The sequence below is a fragment of the Zalophus californianus genome, chromosome 16 (genome assembly GCF_009762305.2).
Source record: "Zalophus californianus isolate mZalCal1 chromosome 16, mZalCal1.pri.v2, whole genome shotgun sequence".
Lineage (NCBI taxonomy): Eukaryota > Metazoa > Chordata > Mammalia > Carnivora > Otariidae > Zalophus > Zalophus californianus.
The window spans coordinates 459,214-484,585 of record NC_045610.1 but is presented as its reverse complement, the minus strand read 5'-3'; the positions used below and the strand labels follow the sequence as shown (position 1 = coordinate 484,585).

At 62.7% G+C, this 25,372-nt stretch overlaps 1 protein-coding gene across 4 annotated transcripts in view; it reads right to left on the bottom strand.

Moving 5' to 3' along the window:
• The window catches only part of SPNS2 (sphingolipid transporter 2), a 29,265-nt gene extending 4,147 nt beyond the window's left edge, over positions 1 to 25,118 (bottom strand). For 2 of the 4 annotated variants that reach the window (XR_003525270.1, XR_003525271.1), the window contains exons 1-5: positions 24,631 to 25,117; positions 12,735 to 12,800; positions 4,650 to 4,786; positions 928 to 1,079; positions 669 to 735 (exon numbers count right to left, since the gene is read on the bottom strand). Coding sequence is in view for 1 of the 4 variants with exons in the window: in XM_027625708.1 (XP_027481509.1) it covers positions 669 to 735; positions 928 to 1,079; positions 4,650 to 4,786; positions 12,735 to 12,800; positions 24,631 to 25,000 (792 nt within the window). In the remaining 3 variants the exon portion in view is untranslated. Of the gene's footprint in view, positions 1 to 668; positions 736 to 927; positions 1,080 to 4,649; positions 4,787 to 12,734; positions 12,801 to 24,630 lie in introns of all 4 variants that reach the window. The other 2 variants (XM_027625708.1, XR_003525272.1) reach the window with 2 other exon arrangements.
• Positions 25,119 to 25,372: the final 254 nt, after the last annotated feature.

Sequence of the window (25,372 nt, the reverse complement as noted above, 5' to 3'; positions counted from 1 at the left end):
GGGCAGTCCTGGCGGGCACGAAGCTTCCCGCTGATGAGCAGGTAGGCCGTGGCTTGGGAGGGGCCCAGGTGGTCTCCCCTGAGTGCAGCCCAAGGTCGGGAACAGAGCCTCAGAGACACCAGCCCCCCCAACCCCCACTGGAGAGCAGGGAGGCCCGTCCCCACCCCCAAGAGGCCTGCGAGCCCATGGGCGGGGGAGTTCCTCTCCCTGTGCCCCATCAAGAAATTCCACGGAGGCTGCTTCCTTCCTGCTTTTGAGGAAAAAACACTTTGTCTTAAGCTTCCGCTCCTCCGCGAGCCTGGGGATCTCTGTTTCCTCTGATTGCACTGTCCTGGGGCCTTGGCAGACTCGCCTGAACCCTCCCTCAGGACAGGAAGGGGCTCCAGACCCCGGGGGCCCCCACGCAGAGGCCACATCTCGGCCTCCCCCGAGCACCGGCTGGAGCAGGACGCACCATCGCAGACCTGGAATGTCCTGACAGTGGAAGGGCGTCCCTCGTCCTGTCTGACCGGGCCCCTGAGGCTGCAGGACGACCGGGTCTGGCTCCCCAGTGCCCCTGGTACACTGATCTTGGGGGGCCCAGGCCCCCGAGGTGGAGGCCTGGAGGCTGAGGCTCTGTCCGAGTCTCTGGGGGACCCTGGGCGAGGGCTGGTCGGGGGTGTCCTTACCCGCAGGGCCCAGTGCCAGTCTCCGGCCGCCTGCTTGACGCTGGAGCCCGTGATGTAGCCCAGGCCACTGCCGAGGACACGGCGCAGGGAGTCAGGCCGCGCGCAGGTGATGCTCACCAGGGTGGGAGGAAGGCCACCCCCCGCCACCCCCCTGCGGGTGTTGCTCCAAGGCTGGCCACCGCGCGTTTGGGCCACAGAGCGCCAACCTCAGGGAGAGGCGGTGGTGGGACTTGCACGGGGAGCCGGCGGGGAGCCTCACCTGCCCAGCGGGATAGCGAAGTAGAAGACCGAGAGCATGAGCGTGCGCGTGTTCTTGGTGAAGAGGTCGCCTATGATGGTGGGCGCGATGGTGGAGTAGCTGGCCTCTCCGATGCCCACCAGGCCCCGGGACAGGACCAACAGCCAGAAGTGCTGTGGACGGGCAGACAATGCGGGGCTCACCCTCGGTCCCCACGCCGCTGCCCAGCCCCCGCGGCCTGGCAGGGACTGACCCCCGGCCTTGGCGGATCTGGCCGGGATTTCCACAGGTGGACAGCTGCAGGCGTGGCCCAGACAGATCCCTCGGTGTCCCCACTGCCTCCCCCCAAGGGCAAGACCTCCTCTCTGGGCTCTGGCCCCACCTCGGGAGCCGCATGTCCCCCCACCCTGACCCCAGGCAGGGCGGCCGGACTGACCCTGGCAGCACGGGGGGCCCCGTGTGCATGAGGAGTGGGCAGGGCAGCCGGTGGGCTCTGCGCCCCCTGCCCCCACAGACACATCAAAGAGCGAAGCCCAGCTGAGCCGGGAAGGGTGAGGCCGTTCTAGCTGCCAACGGTCTTCCCCCTGTGATGCGCACGCGGCCCCTCCATCCCCCCAGCTGCCCAAGGCCTGAGAACCCAGCCTGGTCATCTTTCCCTGGCCCCACCCTGACCACCCATCTGGCCAGCTCCACCCACACGCTGCCCTCCTCCGGGTCTCCTGCTTCCCTCTCTCCCATCTGCCCGTCCCCACCCGGGCCCGCCCCCTGCATGGCCAGACTGCCCGTCCAGCCCTGCGCCGCGCACCGTCTGTGTCCCCCACCTCCTCACCTCAGCCCCTCTCTCTGGGGCTCAGCTGCCCACTGCCTATGCCTACTTTGCTGTTGGCTGTTTGTCTTATCTTGATTTCTATGAGCTTTGTAGGTATCGTGGGTATTGACCCTTCATGACAGATGCGACAAGCGCCATTCGTCACCTGCCCTTCCCCTTTGTTTGTGGGGTCTGATCCGATGCTGTCCAGCCTGGTGATTTTCCCCTGATGGCCTCTGGATTGCACATCTTGCTCAGGAAGGCCCGCCCCCTCCCCAAATGACGACAATATTCCTTAATGCATCATTTGCTAGGTCTTAGAAATTTCCTCATTCTCCTTGGTATGAGAGTGTGTGGACAGTCCCACGCCTCCCCCGGGAACCCGCTACATGGTGCGTCCCTTACGCTGTGGCCCCACAACGAGCAGCAGTGTGTCCCCCGCATGCTTTCAAAACATGCACCCCAAAGGGACCATTCCGTGCCCTCTGCCCACACCTGGCTTTGCCCTCATGCACGTGTTCCGGAAGCCCATTTATGCTGCTCGATGTAGATGCAGTTCATGCCCCGGCTGCCAAGAGTCTCACGGCAGGAATGCACCTGTTTCTTCTGCACACGCCCCCTCTTCTGCTACGAGACCATCACGAACGCCGTGGCATGCGTGCGCCATGTCCGCGGGCCGGGGTTCCTCTCTGGGGAGCGCACCTCGCCGGGGGCGGCTGGGGCGCACGCATCGAGGCTTCTGCGGAATCCTGGCGCTTCACTCTCCAAAGAGGCCCCGCAGCCAAGTCACTAGCTTTGAGAACACTTGGTATCGGCAACCTTAACTGTGGCCCATCTGATGGGTGTGAAATGGCATCTCGTTGTCTCAATTTGCATTTCCCCGGAGGCTGGAGTCGAGGACCATCTCCTCCTGGAGTTGCTCGGTTCACCACCCTTTGCCCACTTTCCTGCCAGGTTATCTGGTTTTCTTCTTGCGGATTTATAGCTCTAGATTCTTATACTTTGCTTTTTACTTCATTTTCACGTGTCTGGAACTGGTTTTGAACTACGGTTTATCTTTCATCCAGACGGAGAGGCAAAGCTGCCCGAGCCGCGTTCGGTGCACCTGTTGCCCGACACTGGGCCCCCGCGGAAGGGCTTCACGGTCAGCCCACTGTTGGGTTAGAACGGTGCTCCGTGAGGACCCACAGGGCGAGCCCCTTCCATGGGCATTTCCCCCACATTCTTGGCTGTTCCTGGGCACGTCCTCTGCCAAATCAGCTTCAGAACCATACTGCCAAGGCCCAAGGAGAACCCGCGCGGGGCTCGGACTGTGAGTGCAGGGAGTCCACAGACTAACGGGGGGTGGGGGATCGTCTCTCTGCCTCCACCGGCCTGCCCGCACCCCCGGGGCTGCCGGCATCGCGGTCCTGGGCTCGCAGCTCCGTTCTGGAAGTGGCACCCAGGGTCAGAGGGCCAGGGGCCTGGCCAGTGGCAGGGCAAGGCCCAGGGGGCCCCAGAGGCGTCTGGTCCAGGCCCCATTTTTGACCATGGCCTGATCCTTCCCCATGAGGTTGTACTCAAACCTGCTGGTTCCTGTGCCCCTGCCTCCAGCCTCTCCCTGCTCCATGTCACCCCGACTCACCCCTGCCCTCAGGGGGAAGACCAGACCCTCCAACCTGGCATTCAAGGCTCTCCACGAACCTGGTCCCTGCTCTCCTTTCGGCCCAAAACACTCTCCCGCTTTGGGGACCCATTACTGCTTCCGTGGGTTTGCTCCCTCTGCCTAACCCACCCACCAAAAGGCCCTACCTCCCTGTCCTGCCTTCCCAGCGCAAATGTCACCTCCTCCAGGAAGCCTTCCCCGACTCCATGGATTTGAAGAGACTCTTGAAGAAGAGCCTCTTCAGCAAGGACTCCCAGCACTTTGTACTTCGTGAAGGCTGTGAGCATGGGGACTCCCGTCCCGTCTTCCCATGCCCAGCCTGGGAGCCCCCAAGGACAGGCACAGGGTCTTCTTTACGCCCAAGGCCGAAAGTGCTTGAAGACGGATCCTGGTCTTCTCCCTGCACAGCAACCACCACAGGACCGTCCTTCCTCAGCTTGAACACTCCTAGTGATGGGAACTCACTACCTCTCAAAGCAACAGGTCTCCCTTGTGGAAGAAAGAACAGAAACTATGATTTGTTGAACCTGCCACGTTCCAGGGTCTGGGCACAAGGAAACTTCAAGCTGAGAAGAACTCTTTCCGTTTCACAGATGCAGAAGCTGAGGCTCTCCGGATCACAAGTCTGAACGGACAACAGAGTCGCGACATTCAGACCCAGAACTGCGGGAGCCGAGGGAGAAACACCTTCCTTAAGGCGAGGTGATGCCTGCCGCCCTCGGACTCTGACCCGAGCGGTTCGCTGGTTATTGCACAAAGAGCAAACTGTGTGCGGGGCGCCTGGCTGGCTCAGTCGATAGAGCACACGTCTCCTGACCTCAGGGTCATGAGTTCGAGCCCCACGTTGGGCACAGAGTTTACTTAAAAAAAAAAAAAAACACCAGAAAAGAGCAAACTGCACAAGGCGCAGAGAGGCGTAGTGACTCACCTGGGGTCACACAGCGAGATGATGGCAGAACTCAGACTGGAACCAGAGGGCCCTGACCCCTAGACCGGACTGGTTCTGCGGTTCCTCCCCGAATCAGAGGCAGCTCGGAAAGAGGAGGCCACACAGGGCTGCAAGTCCCCCTGGCTCTGGTCAGCACGCGGGAAGGCCCTCCCTGTCTGCAGGGCCAGCTTATAAAAGTCCCTGAGACCCTCATCCCACTGCACTTGGAAGACGCTGTCTGGGGCTCGAGCAAGGAGGCCGGAACCCCAGTGTGGACGAGGACAGGTCAGTGAGAGTGGCCGGCACTGGAGGGAAGGGGACGTGCGGGGGGGCGTGCGGGGGGCAAGCCCGACAGGCCTCACCTGCTGGGGGATGAAGGAGCTGGAGAAGGTGACTGCAGACCAGAAGAAGATGCCGCAGCTGAGGATCACTTTCCTGTTGAAGCGGTCACCCAGGTAGCCGAAGATGGGGGCGGCCACCATGAAGCTGCAGATGAACACTGTGCAGGAAGGGGAGAGCGTGACGGGCGGCAGGGTCCCTGTGGCTGTGCCCAGGGGCCCTCACCGCCCAGCCTGAGCCCAGGGGCCAGGGGACAACCTCGGCTGGGGCCAGCGGCGGAGGAGGCAGCCTGGGCCCAGGGGAGGGCGATCCTACAGCCCCACCCACTTTGCTGCAGGCCCAGCTTGTCCATCGGGCGAGCCCTTGGGAGACTCGTGAAACAGTGAAAATTGATCTGTTTGGCATTTTACATGCCAGGAGCTCACCACCTGGCACTGTGTGTATCTCCCAACCCCACCCCACCTTGCAGAAGTGGGGAGAGGAGACTTGCCCAAGGCCCCACTGGCGGCAAAAGTCCTATGGCGCTTTGATCCCTTCTCTGACTCCGAAGCCCCTGTTCCTTGTACCTCCCACACTGCTCTCCTTATTACACTTGGGAACGAGGGTCAGAGAGGGGAAGGGACCTGCCCAAGGTCATACAGCAAAGCCCCAGGTCTCCCACCCGCACTTCCAGCAGGCTGCAGAACGCCTCCCTGACCTCTGCAAACACAGTCTTTGTTCATTCACTCATTCGTCCATGCAACAAAACAGACAGAAATTCCTGCCCTCTTGGGCAGAAGAAACCGATGATAAAATGAAAACTGTGGTGTGTCAGACGGTGACAAGGCTACGGAGGGTAACAGGGCAGAAACAGGAGACAGGAAATGTTGTCAACTTTAACCAGAAGGGTCAAAGGAGGTGACATTTCAGCAAAGACCTGAAGGAGATAAGGAGGAGATAAGGAAACAAATCATGCAAATATTGGGGCAAGAACAGCGAGTGCAAAGGCCCTGGGGCAGGAGTCTGCCTTGCATATCTGACGGACAGCAAAGAGGCCAGAGTGGCTGGAGCAGAGGGACGGAGGGGGAGGCCAGATGGGGCAGGGCCTCCTGGCCCACGGTGGTGACCGTGGCTTCCGTGGCTGAGCAGGGCGGCAACCTGACCTGGTTTTGCTCTTCTAGAACAAGAGAGTGGCGGCTTGTCAGAGGACTCTGTGGGGATGCCAGTGATGGGTGGGGCCTTGGGGCCCCAGGTGGGACAAAGAGGCAGGGTAGGCCCTGGGGGTCAGGGGGCAAGGCAGCTCCCCCATGCCTCCCCCTGGAAGGCAGTCCCACAGCTGGCGGGCAGATGGCCAGACAATGGCCGAGGGTGGGCAGGCGAGGTGGCCAGTTGGCTGGGCTGCGACCGCCAGGCTGAGTGCACATACAGGCCTGGCTTCTCCCTCAGACCTGATTCCGGCAGGCGCGGGGGGGGAGAAGAGAAAGAGGGGGGGCGGGAAGGAGGGGCGGGGTGAACGAGGGGAGAGGCCCGGGCTGGAGGAGGCTGACTGTCCCCTCCTCGTTCTGGTGAGCAGGACGGTGCGCGTGTGGCTGCTGGGGCAGAACCGGCATCGAGGGGCGTGGATCCGGGCACCAGAGACCCGGTCAGCTCTCTTCCCCAGCTGGGTGACCCTGCGCAGGTCGCCACCTCTCTGTCCCTCCGTTCAGTGCTGTGGCTGGTGTTTCACAACTGGCTCTCCAAAAAAGTGGGGGTGGGGGCACCGATGGGTGGGGTTTGCCAGCTGGTGTGAAGACGCCCACCGCGCTGACCTCAGGCCACCAGAGTCAGGAGGCGGCGTGTGCTCACCCGGCACCGTGCACGCACGTCCCTCCGCGGAACAGGTGCAAGGGCCGTTAACAGCCTTACCAGCACAGGTGATCGCCAGACGCCGTGAGGTGCTGGGGGGGGCGAGTTTTCAGCATTTACTGCCTTGGTTTTGAATGTAAGACGTTTATAAGTTCACATAATCCACTGTTTAGTAATGGTTGTGGGCAACAGCCAGCTCACGCAATTCCTGAAAATCTAACAATCGCCTCCTCGTCTGTAAAATGAAGATAAAAATAGCAGCTCCGCGGTTGCTCAGAGTGCGGGATAAGATAGTGCCCAAGGTGCTTGACGCCAGGCCCCACCCAGAGCCCGCAGCCTCAGTCAACACTGGGCCCTTGTTTAGATTAGTCAACACAGGAATTACTTCCTCATATCTAGAAAAAGAATTTTCCTGCTGGGCCTGCCTGAGATCAGACCAGGAGGTGGGCCTTGTCAGGACTTAGAGGAAGACTTGTTCCCTCTGTGCCTGTCTGTGCTGGGAGGGGTGGGGGAGGGTAGGCAGAAAAAATCAGAGTAAGAGTGGCCCCAATCCATGGGTTGGCCAGTCTGGAAACCAGCAAGGAGGGCCAAGCAGAGTGGAGAGAGGCTTCATGGAGGTGGTGATACCAGAGAGGGGCACTGAAGGATGCATAGGAGTTTACCAGGATGATCATACTTAGGATCAAGACCATACACTAAACTATAAATCACAAGTCTTATGAGCAATACCGCATGAGGGTTAAGGCGGCAAGGGGTTTACTGTTACCAAGAACCTCAGTTGTCGTTACGGAACACTTACCAACCGCGGGTCCGAGCACATGCCCTGGACCTAAGCACCTCTCTATACTCTTCATCCCACAGGAAGGTACAGAGGCCGAAAGGAGTGATGTCACACAGCTCGTTGGGTGGCCGAGCCAGAGGTTAAACCCTGTTTGTCTAACTCCAGGGTCCTCGCTCTAAATCACACCACAGACTGCAGTGTGGGGAAGGGGGACAGCAGGAAGGTGGGCCGGCCAGAGCAGGGGAAGGCGCTGGAAGAGCCCGTGGACAATCACGGCATGTCCACTCTCCCCCTTCAAGGAGAAGGTGGACGGGCCCAAGGGGAGAGCCGCCCGGGCCACCCCCACTTGCTGCCCGCAGTGGAGCTGACACCTGGATCTCCGCCGGCCCATCTAGAGAACGGCCGCCCAGGACTGCAGGTCGGGCTCCTGTGCGAGCAGGCACACCCTGTCCTCACTGCCTGGCCCCAACCGAGCTCCACCATGTCATCCCACTTTAGAGCTGGGCCACTGGCAGGGGGAGGAACTCACCCAAAAGGACACAGCGACCATCCTGACCCTGGACCCTTGGAGATAAGGGTGTCGAAGGTCAGGAGGGACAGCGATCGATCAGTCTGTGCAGCCCTCCCTTCTGCTTGGGGCAGACAAGAGAGGAGACCCGTCCAGGCCCTCAGGGACATCACAGGCCGGCGTGGGGGCCTGAACAAGATCAGGGCAGGGAGAGAAGGAAACCCGTTCCCGGCAGAAGGAAGGGCAGAGGACCTGGTACCTGGTGGGGGTGCAGAGGCTTACGTGGTCAGCGGTCACTCGGCTGGAAATAAACACAGCCGGGCTAGAAGCTTCCCTGCCCCCCACCCCCAGTCCTGCAGTCTTTGTCGGAGGAGAGCTTTCTGGGCAGCCGGGTGGCCCCACCCTGATCTCGGTAAGGGGCGGCTTTCCCAGAAGTTCCCACACGAGCACATCCTGTGGTCCGGGTGTGGGGAAGCCCTCGGCAGCTCACGTGTGCTGAGCCCGCAGGACGGGGACAATGGGGCCGGCAGGCAGGGAGCCAGGGCAGAGGGGGCAGGGCCTCGGAGCCTCTCTGTGGGACAGGGGGTGCCCCCACCCCACAGGGCTGGGGAGAAGTCGGTAGGGGGCTGCCCAGGCTCCTGAGCCCCAGGGGCAGTGTGCTGGCTGAGGGCCTTCTCTGTGGATCTGCAGAGCGGCCTGCACCCAGGAGCCCAGGGCCACCCCACTGAGGACTCTGAGCCCCTCCGACCCCACCCGTGGGGCTGTCGAGCCCCTCTCGGGGCACACTTGGCCCTGTCGAACCCCGGAAGATGGTCCCGGAGATGGAGCGGCTGAGGTCTGAGCTGGGGGACCCCTGGGCTCCCCAGCAGTGGCCTTGGAGCTCGGGTCCAGCCCCGACCTCAGCCTGAGCTGAGCCAGGGCTATTTTTACAAAGTCCAGATCTGGCCAAACTGTTATCTGGGGAGACTTGCCATCCTCCATGTCCTGTGGGCAGGGAGGGTCACTCAGGCAGGCTCTGCCCACAGGACATGGAGGGTGGATGCCCAGGCAGCCGGACAACGGGGAGGACCCAGGGCAGCCTGGCCACCCCACCCACTGCTTGGGATGGAAGCCCTGGGCTGGCCCCTCAGGCCCCGGGGCGATGGGTTCTTAGGCCTCCCTGGGACAGGATGGCCCCGGGGGTACAGCCCCGGGGGTGGCCCAGCTACGGCCTTGCTGGATGAAGTGGGGAGGGAGCAAGCCCAGAAGGAGACGGCCCCAAAGCAGAGCTGCCGTCTGGTTTCAGTCTGAGCTGGCTCTTCCTCTGTCCCCTGTCCCCACTCTGCCCCCATCCCCAGCCTGGAACACCCTCATGACTGCTCCAACCACAGCCCCGAGCTGCCTCCCCTCTCCCATGCACCCCCACGCTCCGCCCCAGAGAGAACATCCTGATTCATACATCCGACGGGACCTGCCTGCCCCAAAGCCTTCTCTGGCTCCCCACTACCCCAAGACAAAAGCCAGATGCCTTTTGCAGCGTGACCCTGACCCCTGCCCTCCGCTCTCCCCACACTCCACTCACCGGAGCCTTCACTCTCCCTCCCCTTCCCTGGACCTGCGGCTTTCCTCAGACCCATCTTCTGATTTACTAATTTTCTCTTCGACTGGGTCTAGTTGTTACATTGTTAAATTTCAGTGCTTACACTTTTCACGTCCAGAATTTTGAGCTGAGGTCTTTGAAGTAGCTCCCTGCTCTTGTTCACTAAGGTGCTCTTCCCGTCTTGTAAGTGCTACGCTTCCTGTGGAACTTTGGAAACTAAGCTCACATAGCACTGAAGCCCTAAACGCAGTTCAGAGACCGGTTTCCCCATTCTCCAGCGCTGGCTGGCCTCCTCCCTGTGGGCTCTGCTCATTTTCGCTTTGAGTCTGTCCTCAGTAGGCACCGCTATCTGTGTCTCACACAGGCCCCGGATCACGAAGGCTTCCCCAAGGAGCAGCCCTAGATCGGCCTCTGCGGGGTCCTTCGTGTGGAAGGGCCTGGAAACCCTCCAGCTCTCTGCAGAGAGCCCAAGCCAGACGGACACGTCCCCTCAGAGACAGAGAAACTGCCACTGGCCCTGGGGGCACAGCCCTGGGCTCTGGGGGGAAACCGAGTCACCCACGCGACGCTGGAAGCCGAGGCTGCACAGGCCCATCCTCAGCACAAAGAAACCCCGGAGCCTGGACACTGGGCCCGAGTGCGACAGCTTTGTGGAGCTTCATCGTGCCACTCTACTCTTTCTGTGTATTTAAAATTTCTCATCGTAAAAATGTTTATACTAAAAATACCATAACAAGCTCCTATGACAGATACTGGTCCCCAGGCTCTCTGCAACACTTGGCTTTAATACCGGCGCCCACTCCTGTTTTTCGGTTCAATTCTCTGCTTCTGGCACCTGGGAATTCCCCTGCTAGCTTGAGCTTTCAAGCTCAGCTATGTAATTTAAATGTTTTCTTGGCATATTTTCTCCAGCTCGGAGTGGGAGAAGGAGGGTGACTGGACATCCTATGCCCCGAACAAACTCTAACTCATCCTTCAAAGCCCCACTCAAATGTCCCCTCCTCGGGGAAGTCTTACCCACCTGCCGCCAGGCAGAGCCCCCCCCCCCAGGCCCCCACGGTGCCCCCTGTGCCTGGTGGTGACTGGACATGTTTTCCGTTCCACTGATAGAGGGAATGTACTGGAATGTGGGGACAGAGCCTGTGGCAGAGCCCAGCCCAGGGCCTGGCCAGCAGTGGGCTCAGCAGCAGCTACCCCTTTGGGTGTAGGCTCTGGAGGCCCCTGATTTCCCAAGACAGCAAGAGCCGTAATCACAGAGGCTGAGCTTGGCTTCTGCAGGGACTCCGGGCCCAGCTCTGAGCTGGCCACGGTCTGCTACGGGACTGCCAAAAGCAGGCTCTTCCCAAGCCAGCTCTCAAGATCTGGTCCCAGGAGAAACAGCGGGGGCAGGCCCAGGCCTGACCCTCAGCTCCCCCCACCCCGTCTCTGGGCACAGCAGCTCCTGGTGCCCACAAATGAGCAGAAAACCCGGCTCTCAGCCTCATCCTTTGATCTGGGCAAACCGCAGCACCTGGCTGGCGCCCTCCACCTGGCTCCGACCTTATCAAGGGCTTGGGGAAGAGACAGGTGCCTGGGGCCCAGGCCAATTAGCTGATTTGCCTGGTTGCCCACTGAGTCACATCCTGGTCTAGCTTGCCCGGCTTCTAGGCTCTGGGGGCCAGCCCAGCTGCACGGGGGGTGGGTTGTAGGGTGAAGGCCGTGGGTAAGGGACTCTGAGACACCACGGCCCAGAGGCAGCCACCCTGAGAACAGAGACACCAGAAGCTCAGACACCTGGGACAGGCCTCTCCAAGCCAGTGGCCGCCTGTGTGCCGCCCCCCAGCCAGGAAGATGGCCTACACAGAGTTCCCATCCCAGGCCCGCAAGTCACTCCTCCCTCGACCTCTGCCCCTTGGCCTGGGAAGGAAAGCTGCAAAGGGAGCTCCTGGCGGGAAGAACCAGAGAGGAGGGTGCTGCTGGCTCTTTTGTCCACCTCCAGCCAGGGCACCAGGGGTCAGCGGGGGCCGCCGTGACGTCTCTCTCTCAGCCGGGAAGGTGGCCACGGACATAAGCCCTGGGAGCCTCACCACCTCCCGCCTCTCCCCGGGAGCTGCACTGGCCCTGACCCCACTGGCGGGGTTGAGTGGAGGAAGCTGGGGCAGATCCTGGCTCCCTGTCAGGCGGCAAGGCCAGGAGGGGATGAGACTCAGCCGGGTCCCCAGGGACTCGGGGGCCATGGAGGGAGGGGGCTGGAAAGCTGGGCTCTCTCCTGCCATTCCCCCCCCCGCCCCGCCAACGCTACATCTGGCTGAAACGCTCTCTTCCAGGCTGAGTGGCAGTTACCGTGTGCTCAGAGCCCAGGAGGCTGGAGGCACCTGTCCTGGGGCAGGCTGCCTGGCTCTGGCCCAGCAGGGAGGCCCAGCAAGGGGGAGAGGGCCCGGGGACAGGTCTGGGCTCCTGTCCTGGGTGGAGTGATGTGGGCAGAGGCAGGGACTGGTCACCCTGCAGGTGCTGGACCACACAGCCCTGCCCCTGTCCCAGCTCACTCAACTGAATGTTGGGGCTGAGCCCTGAAACTCGCATACCCTCTCTTTGAGCCCCAAAGACCCCACCTGGGGACAGGGGCAGGCTGCAGGGCCTGGCTGAGCCGCCTGCTCTAGGAGCCTGGCCTGGCACAGCCCTCCCTGGAATGCTGCCTAGACAGGTCAGGCAGGTCCCTGGACAGAGCCAGCTCCCTCCACCCTCCCTCCCCGGGGAGCCCAGGCCGGGGAAGGGGTTCACACACTGGAATGCAGACCATGGACTTCCTCCCACACGTCTGACCGGGCCTCACAACAGATGGACTCCAGAGCCAAAGAGAATCAGAGCCAAAGGAACCAGGCCCTCGGCCACACAGCAAGCTGGGGGCCACGGAGTGGGTCAGGCAGGGACCAAGGAGGCATGGGCCCTGCCGTACGGGGCAGAAACGCAGGGATGACTGCTCACAGCCCGCCACACTGCCCCAGCCCAGGGGGCAGAGGACCTCAGGCCCAGGACTCACCCAGGAGCCAGGCTCTCAGGCCCCTGCCTGGGGACGGACCGAGGGGATTTCCTGCTTTGACATCTAGGAGAGGGTCCCCAGCCTGGTGGCGATGGAAGCTTTGGCCGGGGCGGGGGTGCGGAGACAGGGTCACCAAGGCCCCACTGACTCCGTCCAGCACAGCAACCTAAGGAGCTCCCTCCACCAGCCTCAGGGTGGGACCTGGACCTGTGGGTCCTGATGAGACCCCAGGACCCAAAAAGAAGGCTCATCTCTAGGGCCGTGGCCACACTCCTGTACACCTCCCACTGCCCCCTCAGGCTGCCGTCTGAGAAAGCACACATTCTTTCCAGTTCTTCCCAGCGAGTCAGGAGGAGACCAGCATGGGAGGGGCCTGGCAGGGGATGGGGGGCCTCACCTGACTGCAGCAAGCCGGCACCTCGGTCCTTGACCCCGAAGTGCTGCTGGATGTCCAGAAGGACGCCTGGGAGGGGAAGACAGAGGGTGCTTATGTGTGACACCTGGCCTCCCCTATCCCCCCAGCCCACCTAGGAGACCCCCAAGCCAAGCCCAGCCCTCAGTCGCCCTGGCAGGGCCCAACCTGGCCCCATCTACAGGACGCCACTCTGCCCAGTTCGCCAGGCCACCGGGGACTTTGCAGACGGAGCTGCCATGCTGCCCTCACAGTGGTTTCCATGCTCACCCCCAGGATAGGGTCCCACCCCCCCACTCGGCCACTGCAGGGGCCTGAGGCACACAGGGGCAGGGCTCCTCTGGGGTCACCTGGCTCTGTGAGATAGCCAAGCCTCCCACCGGCCAGCCTGGAACTTTTGCCCACCTGTGGCCCCACCGCAGCTTGGGTCCTGCCCTCAGGGAGGCCACAAAGCCCGAGAGCTGCCAAGGAGGCCTTCCAGCCGGAGAGCAGGCAGAGAGGTCACAGGCAGGGCTCACACCTGCTCACCTGCATGTGCACACGCCCACCCAGCTGTCCTTGGGGTTATCACCAGGACCCCCACTTTTCTGATACCAGAGCAGAGGTGCAGAAGGAAGCAGGCAGGGCTCCAGGCTTCTTCAGGGGAAGGGGATCCCTGAGGCCATGCCTGCCCTTCTCCCAAGTCCTGGCCATCTCTGCTCTCCCATTAGGACCTGGCATTTCGGGGGGAGGAGCAGCGGAGCAGGAGGGCAACCAGAAGAACTAGAAGTCAGCAACAACCGTGGGCAGACGGAGCCACGGCCGCATGGGGGCCAGCAACCCCCTGGCCCCCACCCCAGAGCTCAACCAGGCTCCTGAGCAAGTCCCCAGCCCTGCAGGCCCCAGGGGCCCCCCCTCGGCTTATCTCTGAGGACAGCAGGGGGCTGGGCTCCCCTGGGCCCCCGCACACATGTACGGAGAAGGGAGAAAGGAGAGGGGATGGGGCGGGCTGCCCCGGACGCCCCCCATGCAGGGGACCGAGGAAGGGACCAGGCCTGCCTTCGGGGCACCCCCAGAGCTCATCACGATGGTAGTGGATGGGAGCGGATCCTCCTTCACGAGGATGAAGACGGTGCACCTCTCTCAGCCATAACTGCTTTCCTGGTTCGAGCCCCACGTGACCCCATGGGGCCGGGACTATGCCCCCCTGGACAGGGAAACCGAGGCACGAGGGGTTAAGCCACACACCCCAAGTCACAGAGCAGGAAAGTGGGCAGAGTGGCACCCCCAGGCCTGCGAGAGGCTCCTGTTGGCGGCTGTCCTCCTGAGAGCCTTTTCCTGGGATGCGGCCCGACAGCCGAGAGACACTGGCCTCCTCCTCGTGAATGCCGAGGATTTACCATAATTACCCATAATGAAGAGGCTGTGTGAGGCCCAGTTAATGACTTAATAACCAGGGCAGGCTGTGGCCATGCCCCGAAGGCAGAAGCCAGGGGCCTGTCCTGGGCCACCAAATGGGCCCAACCTTGGGGAACCACCTGCACTCAACTCCTAGCCCCAACCCGTTTGCGCCCACTTCTGAGCAGGGGCCTCCATTCTCTGCCCTCTCTCATGCCATCAGCCTCAGACGAGGACCCCAGCCTTCACCAGGACACAGGCTTCAGGTCCAGCCCCTCCAACCCCGCCACCAGCCCCCCATGCCATGCTCTAGCCACCCAGACTATTCATGGCCCCCCGACTGCCCACCCGTCCCCATCTACCCTGTAGGCTATTGCGGCCACTCCTTCAAGTTCAGGTGCCTCCTCTTCTGGGAAGTCTTCCCGGTTTCTCCCGTCCCATCACCCTCAGTGAGTCAGGTGGCCCCATGCTCCCCTGTCCATTCTGTAGCACTCGTCACCCTAGGATTAGCGAGTTTGACAGGGAAGACGTGTAGGGACACGGATACGCGCTCCTTGGGTCCACTGGGGCTAGGAGCTAAGAGCCACCAGTTGTCGCTAAGGTCCAAGTACTGTGGGAGGCTCTGCAGATGCTCCTTCTATCCTGCTGCTGCAGGATAGAAAGGTCTGCTGCACCGTCTTCAGGATTTTCGGCCCCACATTACGTGTCCCATGTGTCACACAGCACGTAAGGGTCCGAGAGGAGACTGGAAACCAAATGTGCTCTTCTGCCCCTGCATGGCCCTCCCTCTTGTCACCCCCCAGCCTAGGGCCCGGCGCCCAGCCAGCCCACAGTGGACGCTTGTGGACAGAGACGGGTGGGTGAGGGGACGTTCAGGAGCCACTGTAGAGCTGGGTGGGGGCGGGTCATCTGCAGAACCCAGAGCAGAGATGTCACACGTTAGGTGTGCAGCTGGGCAGCAGCAGGAGGGCAGGACTCCCCCTGGGCACCTGGGCACAGCCAGGAGGGGGGCAGCGGGCTCACTCTGGGGGAGGCAGGCCACATGCAAATGGTCATTGTAAAGACAGCATGTGTCCCCAGCAAATCAGAGCACCCTTGCTTCTTCGCCGAGACACAGCCTAGCCACCCCCGACAGCCATGCTCCGCCCCGGCAGCTCCCCAAGCCAGTGCTTGCCTCGGCCTCCAGGAAGCCTCCCCTGATACACACAGCTCCTGGGAGGGGGAGGACGCTTCACATCCAGATGCACGTCCTGGGAACTCTGGGCAGGCCAGACCCCAAGACAAAGGACCCCAGCAGCCCAGAGTCCAGGCTTGTGTCTGCAGCCTGGGATCCAGGAAGAACCCTCCCTGGGAACTCACTGAAGCCATAAGGGGCTATTCTCCCTCCGAGCAGCCAGGAAGGGGCCACGGCCACAGGCGGGCGAGATCCACTGGCTGCTGGCTCGGGAATCATGTGTCACAGTGGCTCGCCGGTAGTCTCGTATTTTCCTCTGGGCCCCAGCCTGGCTTGGGCCCACACACCCCTCCCTTCTTCCCACCACAGCCTTATTTTTAGCCTCTTTCCTGGAGGCTGAGGTTTGGTGGGTCCCAGGACGGGCCTCCCGCCCGGGAGCAGCCTCCAACAGCCCAGGCCAAGCCCCTCCACCAGCCTGGGGTGTGCAAGGTGGGGCCCCCAGCCACCCCACGGCCACAGCTGCCAGGCCGGCCTCTCCTGATCCCCTGCCAGGGTCATCCCCATAGGGGCCTCCTCCCTGACCCAAGAAAACGTTCCGGAGCAGCAGAAGTGCTGACCCCCGGTTCATACCCCTCCCAAGCCCCAGGGGTCTCGCCCCTTGTCCAAGGCAACTGTCCCTCCTGCCTCCCGGGGACTCTGCCCTGGGGCACCCCTGGCCTGGGCCTCACCTCTGCCCCCTGCACGGCAGCCCACACACGTGCGCACCCCTCTCTCGTCCCGGTGCTGACAACGCTCCTGACCTGCCCCCTCTGCCAGCCCCTCATTTTCTCTCCCGCTTTCACAGCTGAAGTTCATAAAAGAGCCCCCCCAACTCAGTGTCCTCCCCTCCATTCACTCCCCTGAAACCAGCCCTCCTGGAGGCTCGGCCCTATGCCTCCCCCCCATTCCCAGAGCGGCCCCGTGGTGCTCCCCAGCCCACAGCCCCATGAGCGGGTCCCAGAGAGTCCCCCTTCTTCCACACCGGCCCCCTCCCACACAGCCCTCGCCCATTACCCATGTCCCTGAGGCCCAGGTTCCGGGCGCAAGGAGCCGATGCCACGGCCCAGCAGCTGTCAACTGTGGCGAGGACACAGACTCACCGCGAGTTCTTCAAAATTCACTGGCCCGACCCCAGGATCAGTAACACTACCAACCCCAGCACTACCTGGATTAGCTCCCTGAAGGTGACGACTGTCTCCTGCCACCCCAACGACACCCAGACTTCCAGCGTGGGAGGCCCCTATGACCCAGGTCTGCACAACCACCTGTCCAGAGGGGAGGCCCCAGGACTCACGAACTCGAAGCCGCTGGCCCGGGTGGTCCAAGGCCCCTGGGACGTGCGTGTCACAGCCTGCAGGCCTCTGAGCCTTGACGACAGCCGGGCCCTCTTCCTGGGGGGCCCGCCTCCACCCGAATCCAGGGCCCAGACCCAAGGTCACGGCTCCCAGGGCACCCCCCTGACTCCCTCCCCTGCAGCTCTTGCCTGTAACCTCGAGAGCTGGCTGGTCACGGATATTCACGGTGCTACCCCACCCCATCCCTGCCAGCCCCCCGGTAGACCACAGGGAAGCCAGGTCCAGATCCTGACCCGCTATCAGGGAGGTCTCACCAAGGCCAAGGTAGAAGAGATCACCCGGACCTTGGGAGCCCCTGGCCCAGACCAGCCTCAGATGCAAGGCTGGGATGACGTGACCCCGAGGTCTCTTCCTGACTTGTCAGCCGGGGCCAGGCACGCCCCCAAACACAGGCATTGTCACCCCGCATTCACCCCACCTTTCGGAGCCAGCTCAGCTGAATTCCCAAGAGCATGGCCTCCAGAGGCCAGCTGTCTGGGTTCAAGCCTTGTGTCTGCATCCCACTCAGCTGCTGTGTGACCCTAGGCAAGTTACTTAACCTTCTGTGTCCCCACCCTGCTCTGTGACGTGTCTTAATTTCAAGATCTGCTTCATATGGTTGTGGAGTTTAAATGGGTTAATCTATAGAGAGTGCTTAGAACGTTGCCTGGCACATAGTACGTCATCAGTAAATGTTCTAAAACGTCATCAGGGATCGCTAACTCGTGGGGCAGGAGCCCCAGGCCATGACCAGAGAACAGGGCAAAGTGCCCCCTCACTGTTCTTTTCTCCAAAATGGGGCAGACAGCTGGAAAGACGGGCCGAGGGACATGAAGGGATGGGCCGTGCCTGCCATTGGCTGGTCCGTCTCAGACGGACTGGGTCTTCTGTGGAGGCCTCAGAGCTGGCCCGCTCTGGAGGAATCACCCCTGCTCCAACACTCAGCCACAGCTCCCGCCCCGGTAATTACAGGAGCCAGAGGGCCTGGCTCTGCTGACCTGGCTCTGGATGGCCAGGGCTGCAAGCCACAGGCTGGCCCTGCGGGCACCACCGCCCCACCAGCCCGAGGGGACCAGCCAAGGCAGTCCCTGAGCCAGGACCAGCTTTCACACACACTCACTTCTAACCTGCCCCAGAGCTTCCGTGGGGCCACATCCTGCCCCCATCCCCTGGGGAGAAGCTGAGTGACCTCTGGGAGCATCTGGTCCCTGCTCTGAGCCTCAGACTGCCCATCGGACAGCTCTCCAGGACCCCATACACCCCTGCCGCATCCACCCTAAATCTCCTTCACATTTGTCATACATACACCTACATACACTGACCCTCCTACCCCACATCGCCTGACAAATCTGGGTCATTAATGTCAGAACAGCTTGGCGGTCATCTCTACAGGGATCATGAGGTTGAGGCCCCCAGCCCCAGAGCCTCGGCCCCTCAGAGAGGCCCCACCTCCTTCCTAGAGGACCCAGACTCCAAGTGTGTGCCCCTAGAGAACACTGCAGCTGGAGCACCCCTCCCTCTCTGCAGGTCCTAGAAAGGAGCCCCCCCCCCCCAGTCCAGACCCCCAGGGCTCAGAGCCCTCCCCGCTTCCACCGAGTCTCCGTGCCCAGAGTGGGCGGGGACAGGCAGCCTGGCCTCTGTCCCGTGGTTCTAGTCTATCATTTGGGGCCAGCTTTCCTGGAACCAGACTCGGCCTTAGTAATTTGGGGGCTCCGCACAGCCACTCCTTCCCTGACGCGCCCCCCCCACCTCTGGCCCTGGCTGGACTCAGAGACTCCCCCAAGACCACCGGGGCCACCCTTATCCTGACCCACAGACCTAGGATGAGGCCGGAGCGTGGGGAGAGATAAGGCCTCGGGGCGGCTCTCTCCCCACGCACTGCCTGGGCAGCCGAGACCCACGGCCGCTCCCACCTCTCAGATGGCAGATGGAGATTCAGAAGGTGACATGGGGTGGAGGCTGCAGAGCCGGGCAGGAGTGGCCTGTGCTCCCCACCTCACCCAAGAGACCACAGAAAAGAGGCTGGAACCAGCCCCTGTCCACCTCCACACCAACTGCCCACACGATCGCTAGAAACAGTGAGTGACCGAGTAACAGCACCTCTCCCTGGCACAGTCCTGGACAGTCTACTAAGCCCGATCACGCTCCTTGCTTCCCGGGACCCTGTTTGGCAAATCCGTGCTTGACAGTGAAGGGACCGTGACGAGCACACGGAGCTAGCCATCTGCAGGGCGCGGACCCTAGCCCCGTGTCCACGGCCGTGGAGGGACGCCTGCAGGGGAGCCCTCCCGGCCTCCAGGCTCTGGCTAGTGCATCCTTCCTGCTCACTTCTTTTTCTTTTTTTTTTTTTAAAGGATGTTAGCATTTTATTTTTTTAAGATTTTATTTATTTATTTGAGAGAGAGAGAATGAGAGAGAGCACGAGAGGGAAGAGGGTCAGAGGGAGAAGCAGACTCCCTGCTGAGCAGGGAGCCCGATGTGGGACTCGATCCCGGGACTCCAGGATCATGACCTGAGCCGAAGGCAGTCACCTAACCACCCGAGCCACCCAGGCGCCCTTTCCTGCTCACTTCTTGCTCCAATATACACACCTCTGCCCTCCACCCAACTCCCCCGGGGACTGCTTTCACCAGCGTCCCGGCCGTCAGGAGAGGCCTGGGACCAGCCTGCAGGGAGACCCGAGAAGCCATTCTGCCCTGCATGGGGGCGAGGAGACAGGGCCCCTCCTGACCACTTTTGCCCTGTCCCTCCCAGAGATGCAGGGCCCACAGCCTGCTGTGTGCTGTGGACAGAAGGGCAGCACCGGCCCCAGCAACAGGGCCTGGGCCTTAGCAGGGTCATCCCAACCCACCAGGGTCCCTCAGCCCGGAAGGATGGGCGGGGGTCAGGCAGGACCGGGTCAAGCCAACCCCGCCACTCGGCTGCTCAACAAGGGCCCCGCCTGGGCCGGCCCCCCATGCCTACGGGGCCACACAGATGACTAGGCTCAGCCCCTCAAAATGGGGCAGGCGCGCTGAAGGATGTGGTTGGGAGTTGGGCTCAGCCCACAGAGCTGGGGAAGCCTTCTGGAAGGAGGGCAAGGCACCACGGAGACCCACCATGGGAGACTGAGCTGGGCTGCTTGCAGCCACGGGGGAACTGGCCTGGTTGTCCTGGGGAAGGAGGGTGCAGGCAGAGCCGGCGGGGGGGGGGGGGGGCGGCGCAGCAGGCCCACGTGCCTCACACGACCCTCGGGAGCAAGATCCTGACCACAGAAAGGAAGGAAGAGAATCATCGATCGTGCGTTCAGGGCTCAGAGGTCAGACTGCCTTAGGTGACACGGCAGGTATGGCACAACCAAGAACAGGAAGCAGTCAGGGCCCCACAGGGAGCCTGCGGACCAAGTCCGGGCTCTCTTGGTCTCCCTCCCTCTCATCCCCCTGGGCGGTGGCAGGACTTCAGGCCCCCACACCCAGGCAGAAACAAAAGCCACTTCCTGTCTGGGGAAGGACAGGAGGCCATCCTCTCTGACCGGTCCATCCTCCTGCCCGTCACAAAGTGGGAAACCAAGGCACGAGCTGGCCGGTAACACCCTGGGTCCCCAAGCAAGTAGGGCATTTCAAGGCACATCCTCTGATGGGCCAAGAGCTCAGCTGGAAGGTGCCTGAGGAGCCGGGTGCCGGCCCTCCAGGAGGGCCCGGCCGCTCACCTCCGTGCTGGCCTGCCAGACAGGCCCTCTGGAATGTGGCCCTGGGACACCCCGCCTGGTACAACTTCGCGCTGACGTGGCCGTGGCCAGGGCAAGGCCACCCAAGGGGACAAGGCCACCTGAAGGGGCAGGGCAACGGTGCCGTTGACCATCTCTATCCATGAAGATAGCCACAGAGCTGGGAGCCTGACTTGGCTTCCACCCAACCAGGTGACCCTGCACAAGGCCCTGGGCCTCTGTTTCCCCATCTGTCAGCTCCAGACAGAGAGCCAGGAGCCCCAGGCCGGCAGCCCCCTCCTGCACCCCGCTCAGGTGTCCTGCCAGGCCCGCGTGCCCGGCTGGGTCCCCGCGCTCAGCTCTCCTGGGTTTGTGCTAGTGAGCGGTTGCCATGGAGACCAGTCTCGGCTTCTTTGGCAGAAAAGGGCTCCCCCAGGGCAGGGCTCTGCCTCTCCTCACCAGCCCCTACCCTGCCCAAGTTCAAGTGCCCAGTCTGCCACAGGCTGGATCAGAGGAAAAAGAAACCTGGGTCTCAGGGAAGTTGGGGCAGGGTCTCAGCTCCCGACAGCCCCCCTCTGATGACGAACAAGGCCTGTGTCAGCTCCTCGGGCTGGGCCTGGCTCCGGGAGCGGAGTGATGCCTCCCACGTCCTTGGCTCTGCTTCCATTTTACAGATGGAAGAGTGGGAGCCCAGAGGCAGCCCTGGCTCCAGGAAGCAGAGCTGGGGAGAGAGGCCCCGAGACCCTCACCTGACGGGCTCCCTCTTTCTCCTAGGCTGGCAGGCATGACTGGGCTCAGAGTGGGGAGCAGGGGGCTGCCAGGCCGGTAGGGGCCACGAGAGCAAGGGCCATGTGCCTGGGGGCACCTCCAACTGCCTGTCCCATCGAGCCCAAGGGCACGTGCCCGGAGGGCTCTTTCCCTGGCCGGAGCAGGGGGCGTGCATCCCCACCTCCACCAAGAGAACACTGCCCCGGGGCAGGGGCCCTGGTCCCACTCCTCTCGCTGCGTGAGCTTGAATAGGTGCCTGTCCTCCTCTGTCCACACAAGCAGATGGACGGAAGCGTCTAGAGGTGGCTTCTGGGCTACCTCAATTTTACCCAACTGAAGCAACCCCAGAAGAAATGCCAGAGCCAAGTCCGGACCAGAGCCAGGGCTGGCCCTCCTCACCTGCTTCTGAGGCCTGCTGCCCTCAGGGCGTTCTCATGGGGAGGAGGTGAGGCCATAATTAGCCGGGAATGCTAGGGCAGAGGCAGAAGCTACTGCAGTTTCCCAGGATGGAGACCGGCCTGCTGGCCAAGGGAGGGGTTCTCAAAGGGACCTGGAAGGGCCTGAGCCACACAAACACGGGCAGGGCGCAGGGGCCGGCCCGGCAGGCGCGGACATACAGAGGGGAAGGCAGCTGACATGGTGTGGTTCTCCTGGGGGGTCTGCTTGGCCCAGGTGCTTAAAAATATCCTTGCGTGCTCCACCAGCCCAGGAGGTGGAGAGGAAGAAGTGGTAACCCCAGAAGGCTCAGGGGATACCCCCAAGGTCACCCAGCTGGGAAGCTGACAGCCTGCCTCGAACTCTGGCCTGGAAGATGAGGTTTGAGCTGCCCACTGCAGTGGCCCCGGGCACTGTGGCTCTCACTGCCTGAAACGTGGCCAGTCCCGCCTGACACGGCTGTACCTGTAGGTCACACACCGGGTTTCAAAAGTCAGTGTGAGAAAGAGCAAGATGTCCCATGAATAGCTTTTATATTGATGACACGATGAAATATTTAGACATGTCGGATTGAATAAAATATATTAATTCATTTCACTTATTTCTTTTTACTTTTCTAACGTGGCTCCTAGAAGTATTTAAATTACATATGTGGCTTGCATGATATTCCTTTTGGACAGAGCTGGTCTATACCATAGGGCTAAAAAGGCACAGGACAGATTTAAAAGAGAATGGAACACCTTCCGTTCTTTGATGACGAAGCCGGGGCCACATGGGTGAGGTTCTCAGGGGCCAGGTGGGCCGCATGTCAAAGATGACAGAGCAATTCAGGGTCTGCATCCCCTCCTGTGTCCCCGCTGGGCCAGCCAGCAACAGGTGGACTCAAGCCTAGGATGACCACTGCCCTGCCCTCCCCCTCCAAACACATCAAACCATAGTAGTTGTCAGAGAGACAGTAGATCTTCCTAAAAACTGAACTTGGGGGCAGGGGCGTGGGGAGTCTGCCATAAAGAGAGGGAGAGGGAGCCAGGCTTATCCGGAGAGGAAATCTGTGTGCGTTGTTGTGGTTGAGTGTCGGGGGAGGGGCGGTGCCTGAGCCCTGGCCGGGGGCAGGGAAGGATGCTGTTTGCACAGAGTTTTCCGGGCCTTCCTCCCCACGGCCCACGCCCCTCTTAGCTGCCTCTCTCCATCCCCCCTAACCCATTCACTCGAAATTTCCTATCTCGTGCTCCCGTGCTGACTCTGGGACCCAGGGAGGGCTGGGGGCAGATAAGCGCCACACCTCCCTGATCCCACCCCCTCCCCTCAGTCCCTGGCAGAGTCCGGGTCCCTGAGAATACCAGGGAGGGGTGGTCTGCGGCCGGAAAAAAACAAGTTGTAAAGTGTGGCAATGCCAGAAGCAGCACCATGCAGTGTGCCCTGAAAGGTGGGGCGTCTCTTCCCAGGCCGAGGCTTGCTGGTGGGCCTAATGCCTGCCTATCTGCACTCCCTAGGCCGTCTCGGACACGGGCTGCACAGGGGCCTCGGTCTCCTCTCTGTATTCAGAAGCCCCCCACCTTCTCAGGCTTCTCCCCACTTTACGGTGACACCTAAGTTCCCAGGTCCCGGGCAACATGTCCTGCTCAGCAGACCAAAGAAAGAGCCCCCTGGGCACGGCTCAGCTCAGAAGCTGTGGCACCCGCGGATACCCGCTTCCAGCTCCCTGGAACGGGAGAGAACAGACGGCCAAGGGGTTTTGAGCGCGGGACAGGGGGAGGAGGGTCTCCCATCAGAGTTCGTCCCTCCTACGGGACACAAACCCCGTTCAACAGAGGAGACTGAGGCCAGGACAAGGGAAGAGGACGCAGGGGCACACGGTTCACGCCAGGACTCTGCTCTCCTCTCCCCCAGCCTACGAAGTTCTCTTCACAGGCTGTCCAAAATGCCTCTTTTTTTTTTTTTTTTTTTTTTGGTTGTTCCAGATTTTGCTAAATTGTGGTTAGGCAGGTTCTGGGCCAGGGCGCCATGTGTACCGTCGCTGCTCGCCTCCCACAGGGAACCCCCATAACCAGCCTGGCCAGAGTACTTTTCTCTCAAGGTTACACCATTCTCACCTAGAGGCAGCTCAGGCCACGGCAGGGCCCTACTCCCAGACCCCTGAGAACTGGGGGAGGGGGAGTGAGCCGCCGGAACCCCAGAACGCTGTCCATCGCCCAGGGGCCGAGGGATCAACCCCCTCACAAACACCAGCTGAGACGGGCCCAAGGTCACACACCAAGCACATGAGGGGCAAATCTGGGAGTAGAAACTAGCAGGGCTATCGACCCCCACCCCATCCCCAAGGCTGGTTCCCAGAGATGCTCCCACGGGACCAGGCGGCCCCCTCCGCAGCCCCAGTGGCCTGCGCCCTACCCCAGACCCCAAGCGCCATAGAGCAGGGGGAGGCGTCTTCAGGCCTGTAGCCAGGGCCAGCTGCAAACCGCATCCTGGGTCTCCAGGCGCCGCGGACCCGCCCCGCCCCTCCCTCTGCTCCCCGCAGCCCCGAGCCTTTGTCAGCCACGCGCTCACACACAGACCCGCGCCGCCCGCGCGCACACACCCGGTCTCTCCTGGCGCACACTGGCAAGGGGCGCGCGCACTCGCCGCACGCACGCAGGGGAGTGGAGGCGGCGGAGGAAGGAAGGAACTGACCCGCTACGGCCCAGACAGACCGCCTCGGCTGGGGGAAGGGGAAGAGAGGCCGGGGAACCTGAGGCTGGGGCGGGAGGGGGCGCGGAGGCAGAACACAGAGAGACTCTCGGAGAAGAGGACAACGGAGGGGACGTCAAGGGCTGGCGAGGACGCGCGGGCTACTCCGGGGATGGGGACTCCTTTTAGCCCCTGGCCCGGCGGGGCGGGGTTCAGGGGGACGGTCCCCGGATTGGACCCGGGATTCACCGGGCTTCACTTGCCCAGTTGTGCCTGAGCACAGGGCCCTTAGAAACCCCACGTAAGGCTTGAATATAGGGGCCCTGGGACCAAAGGCTTCCCGGAGTACTTCCAGGCGGGGGGGGGGTCCTGGTTCTCGGGCTGGGTGGGGCCCCCGCTCACCTGCCACGGTGTACCTGTCCAAGTAGTTGAGCACGTTGCCCAAGCTGAGGATGGCGGCAGCTGCCCCCCGTCCGCGGCCCAAGCTGGCCGGTTTGGGCTGCTGAGCGCCGGGGCCCTTGGCAGCGGCTGCGCAGCTGGGGGTGCCGGGGGCGCCGGGGGGGCCGGACGGAGCCCGCCTCACGCTGCCCGACAGCGTCTGCACCTCATCGTCGGCGGCCGCGACTCCAGCGGCGCCCACTCCCCGCGCCCCGCAGCAGCCGCCACCTCCAGCCCCTCGCTGCGCCCCCCGGCGCCGGCGCCGCCGCTCCGCGTCCGCCTCCTCCTCCTCCGCGCCGCCCGCCGCCGCCGAGGCGCATTCCAGGCACATCATGCCGGCCGGGGCGGCGGGGGGCGCGGGGGGCGCGGCGCCCAGCGCGGGCCCCCTCACGGCGTGCGTGCGCCGCGGAGCCGCCGCTGCACCATCCCGGCCGGCCCGTCGGCTCCTGCGCTCCGGCCCGGCTGCGCGCGGCCCGCGTTCGGCGATGCGCCGCCGCGGCCGCTGCCTGAGCTCTGACAGCTGCGGCCCGGCCCCGCCCACCGGGCGGCGCCCAATCGGCGCGCGGCTCGGCCGCGGCCCCGCCCCGCACGTGCTGCCCGGGGCCGCCGACGGGGGCGCAGCGGGCCGCGCGGCCGCGGAGGCCTGAGCCTGGGCTGCCCCACTCCCCCGCGCGGAGGAGCCTCGGGCGCGCGTGCGGCGTCCCGG